Here is a 20,774-nt window from a genome sequence, read left to right on the forward strand (position 1 = left end):
CGCGATGCACAATTTTGATTGGCTGCAAGGGGGGAGCGGGCGCGGCTTCAAGGGTCAGGAATGACGCGCCTGACATCACGTGGTCGGCGGCGTCATCGAAGAGCCGGAACTCACTGCGCATGCGAGTAATTTGGGAAATCACACAGCGCTTGCGCATACGCCAGAACGCCAGCGCTTCCCAAGGGGAGGGGGACTGGGGGACTCTCTGAAGGCAGCAGTTAGCTGAGGAGTTAGGGTAGTGAAACAGAAGACTGGATGATAATTCAGCGCTTAGAGATACAGCTACATGAAGGTACTTTTCTGCCTTTTACTGTATTAAATTTTCATCTGGGGGGTTGACATGTCCTTTAAAGTCAATTGGTGAAATTTGATTGGCTGTTGTTGGCTCCTCCCACTTGTGAGCCATTATTTCAAAATCCCTAATAAGAAAACTATTTAGAATTTCTTAATTCTTACATACGGAGCAGAGGTTCATTTACCTAAAGATAAACACTAAATAGATTCAGTAAATGGTAAATGCAATCTTTCCATGAATAGGTTTCTCTGTTTTTATAAAGGGGAAGTTCACCTTTAAATAAATATATACAGACAGATTTATCAAATGTCAAATTGGGTCCCCAAACTTTGCAGAGTTAGGCACCAGGTAACTGTGTTTAAGGTTGGAAAAAGTGGGCGGAGCCACCAACCACCAATCAGATTTTAACTATTGATTTTCAATAGGGAAATTTAACCTGCTGCCATTCTCACAGTGTCACACCAGGGTCCCCACACTTTTCACAGTTGTCACTAGGGAACTGCAGTTTTAATTTTGAAAAGCGGGCGGAGCCACCAACAGCTAATCAGATTTCACCTATTGAATTTTATTGGGGAAATCCAACCTGCTGCCATTCTCACAGTATTAACACCAGGGTCCACAAACTTTTCACAGTTGGTCAATAGGGGCTGCAATTTTAGTTTTGAAAAGTAGGCGGAGCCAACTACAGCCAATCAGATGTCACCGTTGGTCACCGGGTGACTACGCATTCAAGGTTTTTAGTTTTTAAGTGGGCGGAGCCACTAACAGCCAATCAGATTTTACCTATTGACTTTCAATGGGGAAATCCAACCTGCTGCAAGAAAAAAGCATATGGCACTCAGGACTACAAACAAGGGTAATACCCTTTAAAAGTTTATTGCGGAGGTGCAACGTTTCGGGGCAATGTGACCCCTTTATCAAGCATACAAATCAGTGAAGGCAAGTGAAATTTATACAAATGCAATAGCCACAACCCCAAGTTAATTGGTAATTGAATACATACTTAATTGACAATAATAATATCCAGCCAACCTAGTTGTTTCTTTTTTAAAAAAAGAATAAAATTATATAACTAAAGTGCAGTGCATCATATACAGTGTAAATTCAACGTCAGTGAATTAATCTCATAAAGTGCATGATATACATTAAAAACAATTTAATTATACAAGACCGATGTGATCACACTTTCTTATTTCCTCTGTTCTAAATCCAGTGTTGTAGTTGAATAGCAACAATGTATCACCGTAGAAAGCCCATAGGAAACTAAAATACAAAGTATCCATAATCAGCTAAGTATCAATAAAAACATATGTAACCAAATCCATGAAGGTACAGATCGAAGGAAGAATATATCTTACCCCAAAACGAAGGAAAAGAATATCTATCCCTGATGTGCACCCAGGAAACATTTATCTATAAAAACATAAATGAAATATTTATAAGAAACATGCCATGTTAAACTCATCATTTAACCCCCTTGGATGGCGAGATTGTAAAAGCCAAATCCAATAGCACTCCCTCTGAGATAGTAACTTCTTTTTATCCTGGCCCTGTCGTACCTGTATTTTTTCTAAGATCTGCCATCTAACCTGGGCCACCTGGTGGCCATGTGTAAAAAAATGTTTAGCCAACAAAGTTTCCCTTTTCTTTTCAATCTCCTTCTTTCTAACTGTTTGTATCGTTCTCTGGGGAGACTGAGTTGGAGGTTTATAATTCCTTATAGTAGATTTATGTTCGTTAAGTCTCATTTTAACGGGTCTTGATGTCTGACCTACATAGGCCAATCCACATGGGCATTTAACACAATATATAACATCTTTACTATCACAGGTATAGAAGCCACCTACTTCGTGTCTAGTGCCATGTTGTGGATGTGTGACAGCAGACCCAGCTATAATACCATTACAATGGCTACAATTCCTGCAGGGGAAAGTACCTTTTGTTATAGTCGAGGTAGATCTACATCCTGGTCGATGTTTTATCAACTCCCCTATATTTCTCCCTCTCCTATATGAGAAAATTGGTGGTAACTTAAACAGATGTCCAAACTTTGGGTCAGTGGCCAAGATCCCCCAATGTTTAAGTATGATATTTCGTCGAGCCTTAGCATTAATGTCATATGATGTAATAAATGGAATGCGCTTAACTTTATCTACTGCTTTACCTTTTATTTTTAAAGTCTCGTTTCGTGGAATCAATCCAACCTCTCTTTTAACCTCCATTAGATCTAACTGACAGTACCCTTTTTCAACAAATTTTTGTACCATCTTTAGTGATTCATCTTCGTACACTTCATTAGTAGATGCAATACGTTTAATACGCATAAATTGACTTTTAGGGAGCCCCCTAAACAGCCCTTGTGGATGGAAACTATTAGGTCTTAACAAATTATTTTATCCGTAGGTTTCCTATATATTGAAGTGACAAAATTAGAATCAGTCACTTTAACCAATACGTCCAAAAAATGTATCTCAGTCAACCCCACTTCTAGGGTAAATTTTATCGTAGTATGGACATTATTAAGATGAGTTAGAAAGTCATTCAATAAATCTACAGTACCTGTCCAAAGAAAAAACGTATCATCCACATAGCGCATATAACTATGTATGAATGGCTGGTACAGTGTATTAGAGAAAATATGAATTTTTTCAAAATTATCCATAAAGATATTAGCATAGGCAGGTGCCATGTTAGCACCCATGGCACAGCCTTGTAGTTGTATGAAATATTCATCATTAAACCCAAAGTAATTACGTGTCAGTACCATCTCCAATAAATCGCATAGAAAGTTCACCTTGTACATTTGTTGATTGGCTTTAGTTAAATACTGTCGTACACATTCAATCCCCTCCACATGTGGGATGGAGGTGAAGAGATCCTTAACATCCAATGAACAAAGTATGAACTCACCTTCAGGTATAATAACCTTATTAAGTCTATTCAAAAAATCAGTTGTATCTTTTAGAGAAGGTTCTAAATTAGGTAACAATTCCTGTAAATGCATATCAATCAATATGGCCGGTGGTTGCCATAATGAACCAACGTTAGAAACGATTGGTCTACCTGGTGGATTAACCAGGCTTTTATGAACTTTAGGCAAAAAGTAGATATTAGGTACTTTAGGATATTGCAAAAAAATTAATTGATAAAGTTCTTCAGTAATAACTCCCTCCATAACAGCAGCATTGAGAAAGATATTCAACTCATTTTTAAACTTAGCGGTTGGGTCACCATCTAGTTTACGATAGTGTGTCTGATTTTCCAACTGGCGTAAGGCCTCACTTTCATAATCATTCTTATTAAGGACGACGGTACCCCCGCCTTTATCTGCTCTCGTAATAATGATAGATGTATTATGCTGCAGTGATTTAATAGCCTGTCTTTCTACACGGGAAATATTGGAACCTTTCCTAAACATATAAGAATCCTTATTAGACATCAATTTGTTTATCTCTAACATAACTACCGCCTCAAATGTATCAATGGCTGTAAAGGTACCAGGGGGAACAAACGAACTTTTTTTACCCAACTTATTTTTTAAGGAAACAAGAAAATTATCAGTCTTAGTCATATTATCCTTAGTAGCAAAATGTGCTTTCAATTTAAGTGAACGAATAAACTTATACATATCTATAGAGAAGGTAAATGGTTCAGAGAGACATGTAGGAACGAAATTCAGTCCTTTATCGAGTACAGACAGTTCATCATTGGTAAGTTCGTGTGTAGATAAATTTATTATCGATGTTACCTGCGGAACCGGCGTGTTCCCCGACGTCCCACTGCTGGTGCTGGAGTTGGCAGTCTTTTTTCCATGTCCCCTCCGTGTCTTACGCTTCCTCCGCGCTTCGCCACTCCGTGTAGAAAGACAGGCTATTAAATCACTGCAGCATAATACATCTATCATTATTACGAGAGCAGATAAAGGCGGGGGTACCGTCGTCCTTAATAAGAATGATTATGAAAGTGAGGCCTTACGCCAGTTGGAAAATCAGACACACTATCGTAAACTAGATGGTGACCCAACCGCTAAGTTTAAAAATGAGTTGAATATCTTTCTCAATGCTGCTGTTATGGAGGGAGTTATTACTGAAGAACTTTATCAATTAATTTTTTTGCAATATCCTAAAGTACCTAATATCTACTTTTTGCCTAAAGTTCATAAAAGCCTGGTTAATCCACCAGGTAGACCAATCGTTTCTAACGTTGGTTCATTATGGCAACCACCGGCCATATTGATTGATATGCATTTACAGGAATTGTTACCTAATTTAGAACCTTCTCTAAAAGATACAACTGATTTTTTGAATAGACTTAATAAGGTTATTATACCTGAAGGTGAGTTCATACTTTGTTCATTGGATGTTAAGGATCTCTTCACCTCCATCCCACATGTGGAGGGGATTGAATGTGTACGACAGTATTTAACTAAAGCCAATCAACAAATGTACAAGGTGAACTTTCTATGCGATTTATTGGAGATGGTACTGACACGTAATTACTTTGGGTTTAATGATGAATATTTCATACAACTACAAGGCTGTGCCATGGGTGCTAACATGGCACCTGCCTATGCTAATATCTTTATGGATAATTTTGAAAAAATTCATATTTTCTCTAATACACTGTACCAGCCATTCATACATAGTTATATGCGCTATGTGGATGATACGTTTTTTCTTTGGACAGGTACTGTAGATTTATTGAATGACTTTCTAACTCATCTTAATAATGTCCATACTACGATAAAATTTACCCTAGAAGTGGGGTTGACTGAGATACATTTTTTGGACGTATTGGTTAAAGTGACTGATTCTAATTTTGTCACTTCAATATATAGGAAACCTACGGATAAAAATAATTTGTTAAGACCTAATAGTTTCCATCCACAAGGGCTGTTTAGGGGGCTCCCTAAAAGTCAATTTATGCGTATTAAACGTATTGCATCTACTAATGAAGTGTACGAAGATGAATCACTAAAGATGGTACAAAAATTTGTTGAAAAAGGGTACTGTCAGTTAGATCTAATGGAGGTTAAAAGAGAGGTTGGATTGATTCCACGAAACGAGACTTTAAAAATAAAAGGTAAAGCAGTAGATAAAGTTAAGCGCATTCCATTTATTACATCATATGACATTAATGCTAAGGCTCGACGAAATATCATACTTAAACATTGGGGGATCTTGGCCACTGACCCAAAGTTTGGACATCTGTTTAAGTTACCACCAATTTTCTCATATAGGAGAGGGAGAAATATAGGGGAGTTGATAAAACATCGACCAGGATGTAGATCTACCTCGACTATAACAAAAGGTACTTTCCCCTGCAGGAATTGTAGCCATTGTAATGGTATTATAGCTGGGTCTGCTGTCACACATCCACAACATGGCACTAGACACGAAGTAGGTGGCTTCTATACCTGTGATAGTAAAGATGTTATATATTGTGTTAAATGCCCATGTGGATTGGCCTATGTAGGTCAGACGTCAAGACCCGTTAAAATGAGACTTAACGAACATAAATCTACTATAAGGAATTATAAACCTCCAACTCAGTCTCCCCAGAGAACGATACAAACAGTTAGAAAGAAGGAGATTGAAAAGAAAAGGGAAACTTTGTTGGCTAAACATTTTTTTACACATGGCCACCAGGTGGCCCAGGTTAGATGGCAGATCTTAGAAAAAATACAGGTACGACAGGGCCAGGATAAAAAGAAGTTACTATCTCAGAGGGAGTGCTATTGGATTTGGCTTTTACAATCTCGCCATCCAAGGGGGTTAAATGATGAGTTTAACATGGCTTGTTTCTTATAAATATTTCATTTATGTTTTTATAGATAAATGTTTCCTGGGTGCACATCAGGGATAGATATTCTTTTCCTTCGTTTTGGGGTAAGATATATTCTTCCTTCGATCTGTACCTTCATGGATTTGGTTACATATGTTTTTATTGATACTTAGCTGATTATGGATACTTTGTATTTTAGTTTCCTATGGGCTTTCTACGGTGATACATTGTTGCTATTCAACTACAACACTGGATTTAGAACAGAGGAAATAAGAAAGTGTGATCACATCGGTCTTGTATAATTAAATTGTTTTTAATGTATATCATGCACTTTATGAGATTAATTCACTGACGTTGAATTTACACTGTATATGATGCACTGCACTTTAGTTATATAATTTTATTCTTTTTTTAAAAAAGAAACAACTAGGTTGGCTGGATATTATTATTGTCAATTAAGTATGTATTCAATTACCAATTAACTTGGGGTTGTGGCTATTGCATTTGTATAAATTTCACTTGCCTTCACTGATTTGTATGCTTGATAAAGGGGTCACATTGCCCCGAAACGTTGCACCTCCGCAATAAACTTTTAAAGGGTATTACCCTTGTTTGTAGTCCTGAGTGCCATATGCTTTTTTCTTGCTGTAGTGTATTCGGAGGGTGCCGATCCCTCTAGCAGTGTGCACCGGACAAAATAATTTTTGAGAGAGAGGGTGTGCGGATAAGGTCTCTGTGGTCTGAAATCCAACCTGCTGCCATTCTCACAGTATTAACTCCAGGGTCCACAAACTTTTCACAGTTGGTCAATAGGGGGCTGCAATTTTAGTTTTGAAAAGTGGGCGGAGCCAACTACAGCCAATTGGATGTCACCTATTGAATTTTATTGGTTTGATGCCAGGGTTTCCAAACTTTGCACAGTCAGTCACTGGGTGACTACGTACTCAAGGTTAGAAAAAAAAAGTGGGCGGGGCCACCAAAAGCCAATCACATTTCTATCATTGTTTTCAGTAGGGAAATTTTAACTGCTGCCATTCTCTTAATGTCAGGGTCCCCAAACTTTGCACAGTTTGTCACTGGGTGACTATGTTCCAAGTTTAGAGAAGTTAGTGGGGCCAACAACAGCCAATCAGATTTCACCTATAGACTTTATATATTTAAATTTAAATTGCTGCCATTCTTTAAATATTAATACTAAAGCCCCCAAACTTTGCAAAGCTAGTCACTGGGTTCCACTATTAAAACCAGGGTCCCCGAACTTTCCACAGTGGTTTTTATTATATAACTGTGGTCCAAGGTTAGAAAAACTGGGACGAGCCAACAACAGATCAGATTTCATTCAGTGACTTTTTTTAACCCAACATGAAGTTTGTTCTCAAACTTCCCTTTCTAGTTCAACACTACACTTCACTAAAAACAAAGACTGAGAATTGTGTTAATTTCAATTTGGTATTCCCTCAAATACACAGTGACCACTTTACACTGCTCATACTAGTTTGTTTGTTTTTTTTAAATAAATTGATTTTATTACAGCCAAGGATATGAATCACCGTGGACAAGGAAACCGGTATATGCATCAGATTTACAGGACAGGCAATTTGAAAAAATATTCAGTTGCTGTCGTAGGTGACCTTATTTGGCTATGTGTCATGTTAACTTATTAAACATTAAATATTACATTAAATTTTATTGCTTTGCCTAACCTTTTATTGCCTAATATAATAATTAACATTTTTATTGCCATTGAATCTAAGTCACAATAAAATACTGACGTAAACTTAATATGGTACCTTCCATTTTAAACAGGAAACATAAATTATCTTATCACACTTACTTACTCACACATGCCTTATAAATTAACCACATTTACAGTTATGTCTAAATTATGTCTGACTCTTCATAAAAGTCTGTTTGAACTTGTCCTCACTTTCCTCACAATAATAGAAATATAAGGTACAATATATACATTTTTATATTTACTTGATTTCACTGATTTCTAATAAAAGTGATCCTATTGTTGAATTTGTTGCTGCAGTACATAAATTGAATTGTACAATACTGTTAAATAGCTATTGATCATACTAGCAAATAATAGTCTTTATGGGAACTGGGACCCCCAAGTGACTTAGCCTTTCCTTGTCCTTTAAGGAAACTCCTCCTAATTCAATCTAAGGAACTTATTCAGGTTACTTTATCCTTATTTCTTTTCATCAGACTGGTAAAAAGCTGTATAATAAAAGTCCTTTGCAAATTAAATATGATGCCCAAATTCCTTTTTGGGTGGGCATATCATTAAAAGGTCCGTTTGTTTGGCCTCCATACCAAAAGAGTAGAGTAGTTTAAGACCACATTAAGACATATTTTAAATAATTTTTATAGTGAACGTCTATGTAAAATGACTAATGTTATAGACATCACGTAAAGGACATATGGCAGATAAAGAAAAGAATGGAAGTGGAGGACCCACTTTTGAACTTTCAGAGAGAAAGTGCATGCAGAAGGGTGGCACTGCCACACTGTAAGTATCAGGAACCACGAAGCGGAGAATAGGTTAAAGAGAGACTTTCCTACAGCTTCCACTACCCAAGCTCCTGAGGAGAGGGGCAGGAGAAAAGCCAGGAAGGCCACAAAACATAAGCCAATCTTGGAGTCATAAACCGACAATGAGCTGGGCAGTCAAAATTCAGTCAGAGGGTCAAACAGAGGAAGAATGGAAGGACAAGGTCAGGCAGGCAAAAGTCAGCAACAGGAATTTACTCAGGAAAGCAGGCTTAGTTTCACAGCAAAGCTGAAGACAATTAAGCAAAGGAGAGAGTGTTTAGAGTCCTTAAATAGGCACTGTACAATGCGCAAGGTGTAAAAATTACATATAACAGGTAAAATATCACAGGAACTACACAAATGCGGTAGGCTGGCTCAAGCCGGGAAGCTTAATGATAAAACAACTAACTGTAGTATGCGGCAGGCTAATATAGCCCCATAATTGCCATACTGGTACCACCTGGAATAAATGAGGGAGAAAAAGATGAATGTGAATATAGAATAGTAAATTCATGCTTATTAACATCACATGTAAGTCTGGTTTCCAGAAAGTCTTCAGTGGCTCAACAAGATAATACACTGCCGTGTTATTATACAGTCCGGAGTTTGAAAACTGATAGGATTATATAACCATTACTGTTAGGACCTATTACATCCAATAAATGCCATATAATACACACAAACGTTTTACTTCCCTAGGAAATACTTTGTTGATCTGAATATTTAGAACATTATTTAATTGGTATAGGATACATACAGTAAATGTCTTGGTCAAACCTTCCTTTAAACTTATTGGGGGTTTATTTATTTATTCATAGTGTATTTAAAATGTGTGTTCATATACAGTATCTGTAGTAAGGACATAATGTCGCCCATCATTCTTCCTTTAACAATCTGAATTAGTTATGAACTGCTGTGATTTCTAGTCTAGTTGACAGTAATACAGACACCTTAACTTCATTACAACAATATACATTTTGTATAATAGTTTTATATTACTGATATTGAGGTTTTTGACAATTTGTTTTAACACAAGTTTACAAACAACAGGAAACCTCTGTTGCATCACTAATGTGTTAAGAATTACTGGCTAAATGATATATATATATACCGGATATAGTGTCTTCAAAAATGCATGGGTTCACATACAAATGTCAATTTTATATTGATAAAGAGGACTAGAACTCCATGTTAGCTTCCATATACTTTCTCATTTCCTTCTGAAAGGTCTTAATGCGGATCAGAATTATAGTAAAATGTACTAAATACGCATTGAAAGCAAAAGTACAGTGCACATGCTGTGATCACGCATTTTTTTTGTGTTTCAATCATTTTTCACCCATTTCATGAATTTTTTCAGAGTTTCACAAATTTTTTGGTGAAGCGAAACAGGACAGATTCTCTCATCACTAACAGCAGTGCATAAAAGTATTTTCCTGTTTCCCTTTCCCCATCGTTATTACTATGATTATTATTATTATTTATTATTAAGAATTGTATATTCATAGTTAGTACAGTTACAGTATATGGTCTTGAGTTAACATTTATGAGGATATTAATATGTCTAAAGGCTACATGTTTGCTGTTTTGTTTATTGTCTTGAAATTGAAATAAAAATTGTCAATTTAAAAATAAAGAATTGTATATTCCTTACACCAGTTACTCAGAAAATGTGTTTTATTATATTCATTGTCATATTGTATATTAAATGCAATCTTCGAAAAATAAATCCATAAAGCAGTAAACCATTATCAAACATAAAGCTTACTCATTAAACACATTCATGTTCTCAGGAATTTCATGAAAAATGCAGTTCTTTGATCAATAAATCTAAGCTATAGTCTAGCTAATAAAGATAATGCCCCACTTGGACAAGTTATTTCAATATTAGCACATAAGGATTACACTCACAGTAGCAGTTGCACCTCACTGAGTCAGATGTGGAGGTAGTAACAATAGGGATTCTACCTCCGTCTGAAGATTCAGCCATACATGCAGATTTTGCTTGGGTGCCTTCAACGGTGCAGAGGAAGTGCTGGGAGAGAAACTGACAGGAAGAAGAGCCTGCAGAGGAAGTACTGGGAAAGAAGCTGACGGGAAGAAAGGCCTGCAGATGAAGTGCTGGGAGAGAAGCTGACAGGAAGAAGGGCCTGCAGATGAAGTTCTGGGAAAGAAGCTGACAGGAAGAAAGGTCTGCAGATTAAGTAATGGGAGAGAAGCTGACGGGAAGAAAGGCCTGCAGATTAAGTAATGGGAGAGAAGCTGACAGGAAGAAAGGCCTGCAGATTAAGTAATGGGAGAGAAGCTGACAGGAAGAAAGGCCTGCAGATGAAGTGCTGGGAGAGAAGCTGAGAGGAAGAAGGGCCTGCAGATGAAGTGCTGGGAGAGAAGCTGACTGGAAGAAAGGCCTGCAGATGAAGTGCTGGGAGAGAAGCTGACAGGAAGAAAGGCCTGCAGATTAAGTAATGGAAGAGAAGCTGACAGGAAGAAAGGCCTGCAGATGAAGTGCAGGGAGAGAAGCTGATAGGAAGAAAAGCCTGCATTAGAAGTGCTAGGAGAGAAGCAGGAAAAGTGAGAGTGTGGAAAGCCAGGAGGGAACCCAGTGGCAGAAATGTCCACTCTGTTTAGGGCACAGAAGGAAAAGGAGTTCTTTTCAGGGCTCTGAAGAAAAGGGATTCATTCTCTGAAGAAACTGCCACTGTGCCACAAAAGTATACCGTATACATGCAAGTTATTTAAAGGTACAGTCAGCGCAGGATTTTTTAACCGGGCACCCCGAGGCCCAGCCCCCATGCACGCATGCGCATTCATGAACCCCCCCCCCCACATGCATGCGCTACAGCATCCATTTAAACTCGCATATGGAGCAGTGGGGAGAGGTCCCCATTGCTCCGTATGGGAGCCAAACTTTGGTGGGGCCCTAGGCCCGGGCTTTTGTGGCCTCGCCACAAATCTGGGCCTGGGTACAGGGTCCTGCAATAAACTTATCAGCTTTATCTGTGCATGAGTGTGGTGTTAGTAGAGGCACGCCAAATAATACTGTACCTCTCCCAGATAGTGGAGACACAGGACTCCTGTAGCACCCAACACAAGGAAATCAATGCAGGATATCCTTCATTAGCATAATAGGGCTACGCTTATACAGGTATTTTATATATTCTGTTACACAAACATTTCATTTGCCATGACCTTATTAGAACTTCAGCATTCAAGGAATTCCTAATACCGGTAATTAGATCACTTCATTAAAAAATGTCTTGCCTCTGGAAATGATTACACAATTTATGGTTATGGTTTAGAAGGAAGTAACTTCCATAGAAGCATCATGACTTTGCATAATGTTGACTGATTTATTATTACCGTATTTTTCGGACCATAAGACGCACTTTTTTTCCCCCAGAAGTGGGGGGAAAAAGTCCCTGCGTCTTATGGTCCGAATATACTTTAAAAAAATGTTCTTACTTGCCCGTGTGGTCTCCGTGCAGGGCCCTCCTCTATTCACCGGCGCTTAGCTGTGTCGCTGTGCGCATGCACAATGACGCGCATGCCCATACGCATGCGCGTCATTGTCCATGCGCACAGCGCCACAGCTAAGCGCCGGTAAATAGAGGAGGGCCCTGCACGGAGACCACACGGGCAAGTAAAAACATTTTCTTAAAGTATATCTGTAGGCTATATGCTGGTACAGATGGGGGCAATATGTTGGGTGCTGCTGGTACAGGTGGGGGGCAATATGTTGGGTGCTGCTGGTACAGGTGGGGGGCAATATGTTGGGTGCTGCTGGTACAGGTTCGCTTTTAATGCACATAAAATATTTTAGGACAGTATTTGTTTCAGAATCTTTTTTTCTTCATTTCCCTTCTCTAAAAACTGGTGCGTCTTATTGTCCGGTGCGTCTTATGGTCCGAAAAATACGGTACATAGGAACTTTGTGAAATCAGTTTGGACCTCTTCAAAGATTTGCTCATTAATTAGCTATAAATTTATATTATGAATTTCTTATCTGGAAATACATTATCTACAGTAGAAAGCTCCAAATTAAAGTTAATGTCCCATGGGAAGATTATTTGCCCATGATAAATCTCTGCTACCACAGGCAACTAATCTCTCTAAAACATCGCACATCACTTAATTTTTCTGAAGTCTCCCTGTGGGAGATAAGTCTAAACCAGTGTCCAACTTCTGTGATAAGGACATAATGTCGCCCATCATTCTTCCTTTAACAATCTGAATTAGTTATGAACTGCTGTGATTTCTAGTCTAGTTGACAGTAATACAGACACCCTAACTTCATTACAACAATATACATTTTGTATAATAGTTTTATATTACAGGTATGGGACCTGTTATCCAGAATGTACGGGACCTGGAGTTTTCCAGATAAGGGATCTTTCCGTAATTTAGATCTCCATAACTTAAGTCTGCTAAAAATCATTTAAATATTGAATAAACCCAATAGGCTTTGATTTGTCGCCAATAAGGATTAATTCTATCTTAGTTGGGATCAAGTACAAGGTACTGTTTTATTATTACAGAGAAAAAGGAAATCATTTTTAAAAATTAGAATTATTTGCTTATAATGGAGTCTATGGGAGATGGCCTTTCCGTAATTCGGAACTTTCTGGATGGACGGGTTTCCGGATAAGGGATCCTATACCTGTACTGATATTGAGGTTTTTGACAATTTGTTTTAACACAAGTTTACAAACAACAGGAAACCTCTGTTGCATCACTAATGTGTTAAGAATTACTGGCTAAATACCGGATATAGTGTCTTTAAAAATGCATGGGTTCACATACAAATGTCAATTTTATATTGATAAAGAGGACTAGAACTCCATGTTAGCTTCCATATACTTTCTCATTTCCTTCTGAAAGATCTTAATGCGGATCAGAATTATAGTAAAATGTACTAAATACGCAATGAAAGCAAAAGTACAGTGCACATGCTGTGATCACACATTTTTTTGTTTCAATAATTTTTCACCCATTTTATGAATTTTTTCAGTGTTTCACAAATTTTTTGGTGAAGCGAAACAGGACAGATTCTCTCATCACTAACAGCAGTGCATAAAAGTATTTTCCTGTTTCCCTTTCCCCATCGTTATTAATATGATTATTATTATTTATTATTAAGAATTGTATATTCGTAGTTAGTACCGTTACAGTATATGGTCTTGAGTTAACATTTATGAGGATATTAATATGTCTAAAGGCTACATTTTTGCTGTTTTGTTTATTGTCTTGAAATTGAAATAAAAATTGTCAATTTAAAAATAAAGAATTGTATATTCCTTACACCAGTTACTCAGAAAATGTGTTTTATTATATTCATTGTCATATTGTATATTAAATGCAATCTTCGGAAAATAAATCCATAAAGCAGTAAACCATGTGAAGGTAAAGAGGAACCATCTTGCTTTCTGTACTCCATCTTGTTCATATCAATTAATATAGGAGTGTTTTAAATATGTTTAAAAGTGTTGTTCTGTTAAAACTTTGAAATGCTGATTTTGCCTAATGGAGGGGCCTCCAACGAAAATAGCCCACTCCACACTTTTAACGAAAATAGCCCACTCCACACTTTTAACGAAAATAGCCCACTCCACACTTTTAACGAAAATAGCCCACTCCACACTTTTAACGAAAATAGCCCACTCCACACTTTTAACGAAAATAGCCCACTCCACACTTTGTGTATGCGTCAGAGAGGAGCCTTGGCTCTATTGGCTATAGTGCTCCTCCACCTTTCGTCTGTGTTCAAAAGATAACAAAGTATTGTGTAACTTTAACCATATAAATGTTAGTAGTTAGATGCTAAAACTTTGAGTAGCATGTTTTAGGGACAACGTCACTACGCTTGTCTGTCTACTTCATTCACGTGAATAAACCACTTCAATCAAACTGGCCTATCCAACAGTTTTTTCTTTGACAGCTTTGGTGCCGAAAAAAGCCCGGGAGTGAGGAAATTGCAGAACAGCCATACCGGAGAGTGAAATAGATACTGAGACCTTTGGCACCAGAATAAGGTGAGACCATAATTTTGTCTCTGATATAAAGCTCTCACTATCAATTTCATGTCTCTTTTGGCTGTATCAGCAATAGTAGCACACTTCTAGAACCTTGGATAGGTCAATTGTAAGTTGTTTGTATGTCTTTTGTTCTCTCACCCCACTTTGTGTTTATGTTTTTTTGTTAACCCTTGCTAAGCTGCTGTGCATACCCATCCCCATCTTTCCCTTCCCATAGCGATTTGAGTGTTAAAGCCGTTCACGACCCATGGCATTGCCCATTCCTGTGAAGTGGTAACTGCGGATTCACTAATATCACTATAATCCCTTGTCAGCTTTTTGCTCTCTGTGTATATTAACCCTTGTATGTCCTCCCTTAAACTCTGTGTATGTTAACCCTTGTATGTACTCCCGTAAACTCTGTGTATGTTAACCCTTGTATGTCCTTCTTAAATTCTGTTAACCTTTGTATGTTTTTCCTAACTTTGTTGTTAATCCTTATCTCCTTGATCATCAACCCCACTGTAATTGTGCATGTCCCTTAAAAAAGTTTTTTCATCAAATACTCTATGACTAACCTTTCACTGTTAAATGATAGTGATAAATATTGTCTGACATTGGATGTAAACTGTAGCCAGTGGCTTTATATACTGAAATTGGTGTTGCCACTTCTTATGGGATTTGGTTGCATCTATCTGTTCTGGAAAATTTGGAGGGATCGAAGAAGGGGTTATCCTGTCTGTAAATTTTAGCCACTTAAAACCCACTTTTGTGAAAATCTGTATATTGGGAATATATAGATTTTTTTTTGTGTAAAAGGGGGGAGCGTGATCGTCTCCAGCCCAGTTGCATATGGGGAACACTTTACCAAAACCGAGGGGTGGCCAGACCCCGACTAGTGATTTTTCTGTTCCGGGAACAGAGAGAAAAGGAGCTCCTGAGTCATCCCTGTCACCGGTAGCAGTGATGAAAGAGAAATATGGCAAGTGGGTATGTAGGTGGCTAAATAAATGGTTCAAATTAACCAAACAGACTGATTTGGCAATTCCACTGAAAGGTACCTTTGATACCTTAAAGTGGGTCAATTTATATAAGAATTTCAAATCAAAATTGTCAGATCCAAAAGAATTGAAAGCCTGGGGCAGATGGATGCTAGAATCTCGTCAGAAGTGCAAACAATCAATAGAGGTTCATGTTACTAAGGTTGGACAGAGTCAGGAAGAGGAAGAAATAGAGGGGGGAGGATTTAATGAGGGAAATAGAAGGGTTAGCATTGTCAGTGATAGGGGATTGGTTGCCTAGAAATACATTACCAGGTAAGATTAAACCAATTTCTACTCTTACACCTACCCCCCTAACACATGATACTGAAACTACACATCGGTCACACGCCACCCCCAAATTAGCACCTACATGGACACATATACCACCACCTTATAACCCTTTAACTCCTAATCAACAAAAACAATAATCCCACTAGTCTGTTAACTAACGGTTCCAGTTTAATGACACCAAGGGTGGGCCTACTCTGGACAAAGAGGATTATGTCATCATCAAGAAGAAGGGACTTTGACAAAACAATGACTCTGTATTTGATGTTCTGGGTAAAGGTTCTTGTCTTTGTTGCACTATAATTTACACCAGTAAAGGGGGGTTGGCAAACAAATTCTATATGGCTTTTACACCAGCAGGCTGCAAAGCAGTTAAATACTACTGACTGCTGGATATGTTCACACGTTCCAGTTAATCATAAGGGGATACCTTTAGTAGGGATACCTATCTCTATGAATGATCTTAATCTTACAGATTATAGCTATGAAGTCGCAATAGATACAAACCATACATATCAAAATGCAATTAGTGATCAGGGAACATATTTGGAGATAACAGGATTACTAGATACACCCACTATATGCGTAGGACCCATGTTTGTTAATCACACCATTAAAATGAAAGATCACTTAGTATCTATACCTAACATTCATGTAGGAAACACAGATTGTGAAAATGCTACTTTGAAATTCTACATGGATTATATGGGAAAGAAATGTGATAAGATGCAGGGTAATTGTAATGATTTTTGTTGGTGTGGGAGAATGAATGCTTCTTGTGCCCCCAGGTGTTCTTGCCCTAATCAGGATATAGATGGAAATGTAAATTGTGAGTCTAAAGTGACAGATAATATGAGATGGTTTCAGACTTGGCTGGGGTATCACGGTACAATCCTTCCTAGAGTACTCAGACAAGGACTATATTATATTTGTGGAACCCGAGCCTACTCATGGCTCCCTATGGGAGCATGGGGAAATTGTACCATAGGAAGAGTTGTACCTGCTATTAGACAACATTTGAACATCTCATACATAGACAATCAAGCTATCCATTCCAGGGTAAATAAACAAAAAAGGGAATTATTCTCCAACTCAGATAAGGCATGGATGTGGTTCCCTGCCTGGACAGGATGGGGAATAGAATTAGCCAATAGATTAAATAAGTGTAGGGGAGCTGTGTATACTTGTCTCTCCTCTGTGCTGTTACTGTGTAAGGAGGAGGAGCCCCCACCCCCTGTGTGAGCTGACAGGAAGGAAGTGAGAGAAGAAAGGTGCTGCTGGGAACGAGGAAGCAGACAGACAAGCAAGGTGTTGGTAGTTCACACAGTGCTCTGTATAATAAAGTAATTGGGAATCCTTCCCAGTGGCAGAAAGCGCGCTCTCTTAGGGTGCGGAAGGAAAGGGGGTCCTGTACAGGGCTCTGAAGAACAAAGCGTGCTCTTCTCAGGGCACGGAAAGCCAAAGGGAGTTCTAAGACTCTGAAGCACTTGCCACATAAGTGGGGGATTCCCCTCAGCAGTTCAGAAAGTACCACCTACTGTATGTTATGTGAGTGAGGTTGCCCCTGGATGGCAGGCTGTATCTATCTCTGCTAATTTAAAGGTATAGCGTCCTGCCAATAAATCCATCAACCTTTCCTGTGTTTGTGTGTTGTGGATCAGAGAAGTTTCCCAGGGAGGGGTACCGCAGTCCAACCTGTCCTGACCCTGGGTGGAGGCACGCCATTATCAGTGTACCTGCCCTTCCATATAGCGGAGGCCCAGGGCTCCTGTAGCGCCACACGCAAGTGAATGCGTGCTAGATCTCATGCAGTAGTAAAAGAGGGCTACATTTGGAGGCACTGCTGAGAGCGAAGCAGAAATCACTGCAGATATGCCATTAATAACGCCAGCCCAGGTCTATGAATGGGCCCTAAAGGAAAAGGTGAACCCAGACCATGTATTTGCCATTGATCGTGTACCACCTGAAGTTACACTGGAAATGTTAGAGAGTAACCAGTCTAAATACAGACATTTGGAGGGTGCACATCTGATAGCAGATGAAGGATCAACCATGGACGGTTATGCAGTCCTGCTTTTCAAAGTGAGTGATCCACTAAATTCAGAAGTGGGGCCATATGCTGTGTTCCCTGCGGGTGATTTATCAGTAGGGTGCCCCCTGGTGTACCCCCAGGCTGTTGTTGCCCCCTGGAAAGTTGAAGCAACCAGTCCAGATGCAGGCTACACCAGTAGAAAAAGGAGGCTGCTGCCGTCACTACCCTGCAATGTGCAGCACACAGTAAAGCAAGAACCGCTTGTAACTGAGACCAGTGAAGCTAAGGATGTTAGCATTTCAGAGCATCCCTTGACTGACGCAATAACCCAAATGACAGAGGCATTGGCTCAGGGCTTGCAGCTGAGCCACTATAAAAAGCTAAAGACATTTTCAGGCACAGAGCCGGTTCCTACAGGGGAAGAGGGATTTGAGACATGGAAGGAATCTGCACTACAAGCGTTAGATGAGTGGGCCTGCTCAGAACAAACCAAGAGGCAGCGAATTATGGAGCAGGTCCGTCCCCCTGCAGCTAGTATTGTGTTAAATTTTAAAGCCAGTCACAAAGATTACAATGCTATGGACATAATTGATATCCTCACTTCAGCATATGGGAAGCATGAGGACCCTGACCAGTTATTGGCTGACTTTAAACAGATGAGACAGAAGTCTTCTGAGGATGTATCTGCATTCACCCTCCGTCTAGAGAATATGCTGCGGAATCTCTTGTCAAAAAAAGTGATTACAGCAGAGGAAGTAGATACACTACGTCTAAAACAATTACTAAAGGGGATGTCCCCATTCTTCCCCATGTATTCCACGTTGCAGATACTCCTGAGGGATAAAAGAGATACCGGCTTTATTGACCTGATGAAAGTGATTAAGCAAGAGGAGGCAACCCTACGCTTTGCTGGTACCTCCCGGGTACCAAAGCAGAACCCTGCTTTACCCACCTCGAAGGATATTAAGGTAACTGGAAAGGGTGTACCATCAATAACCCCAATCCGGAAAAGGTCCCCGTCAGAGTGGCATAAGGGGGTACCTGCCACTACCCCTACCAGTTGTTTCGGGTGTGGCAAGGAGGGGCATTTTGTTAAAGACTGTCCTGAGAAAGATTCCCCTAATGCAGTGCAGACAATGTCATGTGGGAAGCCAAGTAGCTACCCCAACAAGGTTACAGAACCCTCTGCGATAAAGGACAGAAACATGGTGGGCCCCAAGTCCTTGGTGGACATCCTGTTAGATGGGCAGCCAGTACAAGCTTTGTTTGATACCGGATCACAGGTCACAATAATCCACTATAGTTATTACCTGCAACATCTAGCCCAAAAACCTTTACAGCCCGCTAGAGGCTTAGAATTGTGGGGGCTGAATTAGCAGGCCTACCCCATACATGGATTGCTACAAGTGACTATAACCATGCCGAGGTGCCATGGTACACTGCCTCTGTCCCAGGAAGTTGATGCTGTGGTCTGCCCAGATACGGGAAACCCTAACGCTGCTCCCATCATTCTGGGAACAAATGTTAGAGAGGTACGGACTACCCTAAACCCTTCAGTCGCTGGGACAAAAGCCCCTAGGTATTCTGACCATGGTCCAGAGGTTGTTTGCAACACCTTCACAGTTACTTACAAGTATGGGTTGTTACGCCATGTTGCTGGGCAAACTGTTGAGATTCCCCCAAGGTCCATTAGGACTGTGAGAGCACTAACTGATGTAAAACCTGAGATGATGAAAGGCTATAGATGTGTACTGGTTGAAAGCCCCTCTGAGGCAGTGGCCCAGAATGGGTGGAAAGTTGTTCCGGAGAAGAAAGAGTGGGGCAAGAAAATACCCCTAGTTGCTCAAGTAACTGTTCAAAATCTCTCTCCATATGCTGTAGTAATCCGGCCTAAACAGGAGTTGGCGTATTGCTACCCCGTTCATGAGGTTTATGACCTTGCAGAGGTTCAGTCCACCCCAGTATCTGCTTCTGTATCAAACTTGGCATTTGATTTTGGGGATTCCCCTGTTTCTGAGGAGTGGAAGCAGAGGCTAAGTAATAGTTTACTAGAACGCAAACAAGTCTTTTCAACAGACGAAATGGATGTAGGGTGTGCTAAAAGTACCCAGCACACTATCCGCTTATCCGACTCCACTCCATTTAGGGAGCGGCCTAGGAGAGTCCCTCCCAAGGACCGGGAGGATCTCCAGCGCACCTACAGGAAATGAAAAGGCGAGGAATTATTGCTGACAGTCGGAGCCCCTATGCTTCCCCTATAGTCATCGTGAGGAAAAAGGACGGCTCAATCCGGTTGTGCGTGGATTATCGTACTTTAAATAGACGCACTGTGCCTGACCAGTACACTCTACCTCAAATTGAGGAGACTCTGGAAGCCCTTAATGGTAGCAAATGGTTCACTGTAATGGACTTACGCTCTGGCTATTACCAGGTACCTATGGCATCTGAGGATCAGGAAAAGACTGCATTTATATGCCCCTTGGGTTTTTACCAGTTCACAAGGATGCCCCAAGGTATTTGTGGGGCCCCAGCTACCTTTCAGAGACTTATGGAGAAGATGTTGGGGGACCTGTCGCCCCGAGAGTGCTTGGTGTATCTGGATGATATCATTGTGTTTGGGACTACCCTAGAGGAGCATGAGCAGCGTCTGATGAATGTGATTGACCGATTAATAGCAGAAGGACTAAAACTGTCAATCGACAAATGTAAGTTTTGCCGCTCCTCAGTAACCTATGTAGGCCATGTGGTCTCTACAGAAGGAATAGGAACTGACCCGGCCA

At 39.7% G+C, this 20,774-nt stretch overlaps 1 protein-coding gene across 1 annotated transcript; it reads left to right on the forward strand.

The window, feature by feature from the left end:
* Window positions 1–17,834: 17,834 nt before the first annotated feature.
* LOC101734307 (paraneoplastic antigen Ma3) lies at window positions 17,835–19,370 on the forward strand. Its single transcript, XM_004911455.2, has one exon. The coding sequence runs from the start codon at window positions 17,835–17,837 to the stop codon at window positions 19,368–19,370; it is 1,536 nt and encodes a 511-aa protein (XP_004911512.2).
* Window positions 19,371–20,774: the final 1,404 nt, after the last annotated feature.

This window comes from Xenopus tropicalis, chromosome 1 (assembly GCF_000004195.4).
Source record: "Xenopus tropicalis strain Nigerian chromosome 1, UCB_Xtro_10.0, whole genome shotgun sequence".
In the NCBI taxonomy this organism is placed as follows: domain Eukaryota; kingdom Metazoa; phylum Chordata; class Amphibia; order Anura; family Pipidae; genus Xenopus; species Xenopus tropicalis.

Excerpts from the sequence above, each read along its gene's own strand:
- LOC101734307 (XM_004911455.2), top strand. The coding sequence starts at position 17,835 with ATGCCATTAATAACGCCAGCCCAGGTCTATGAATGGGCCCTAAAGGAA.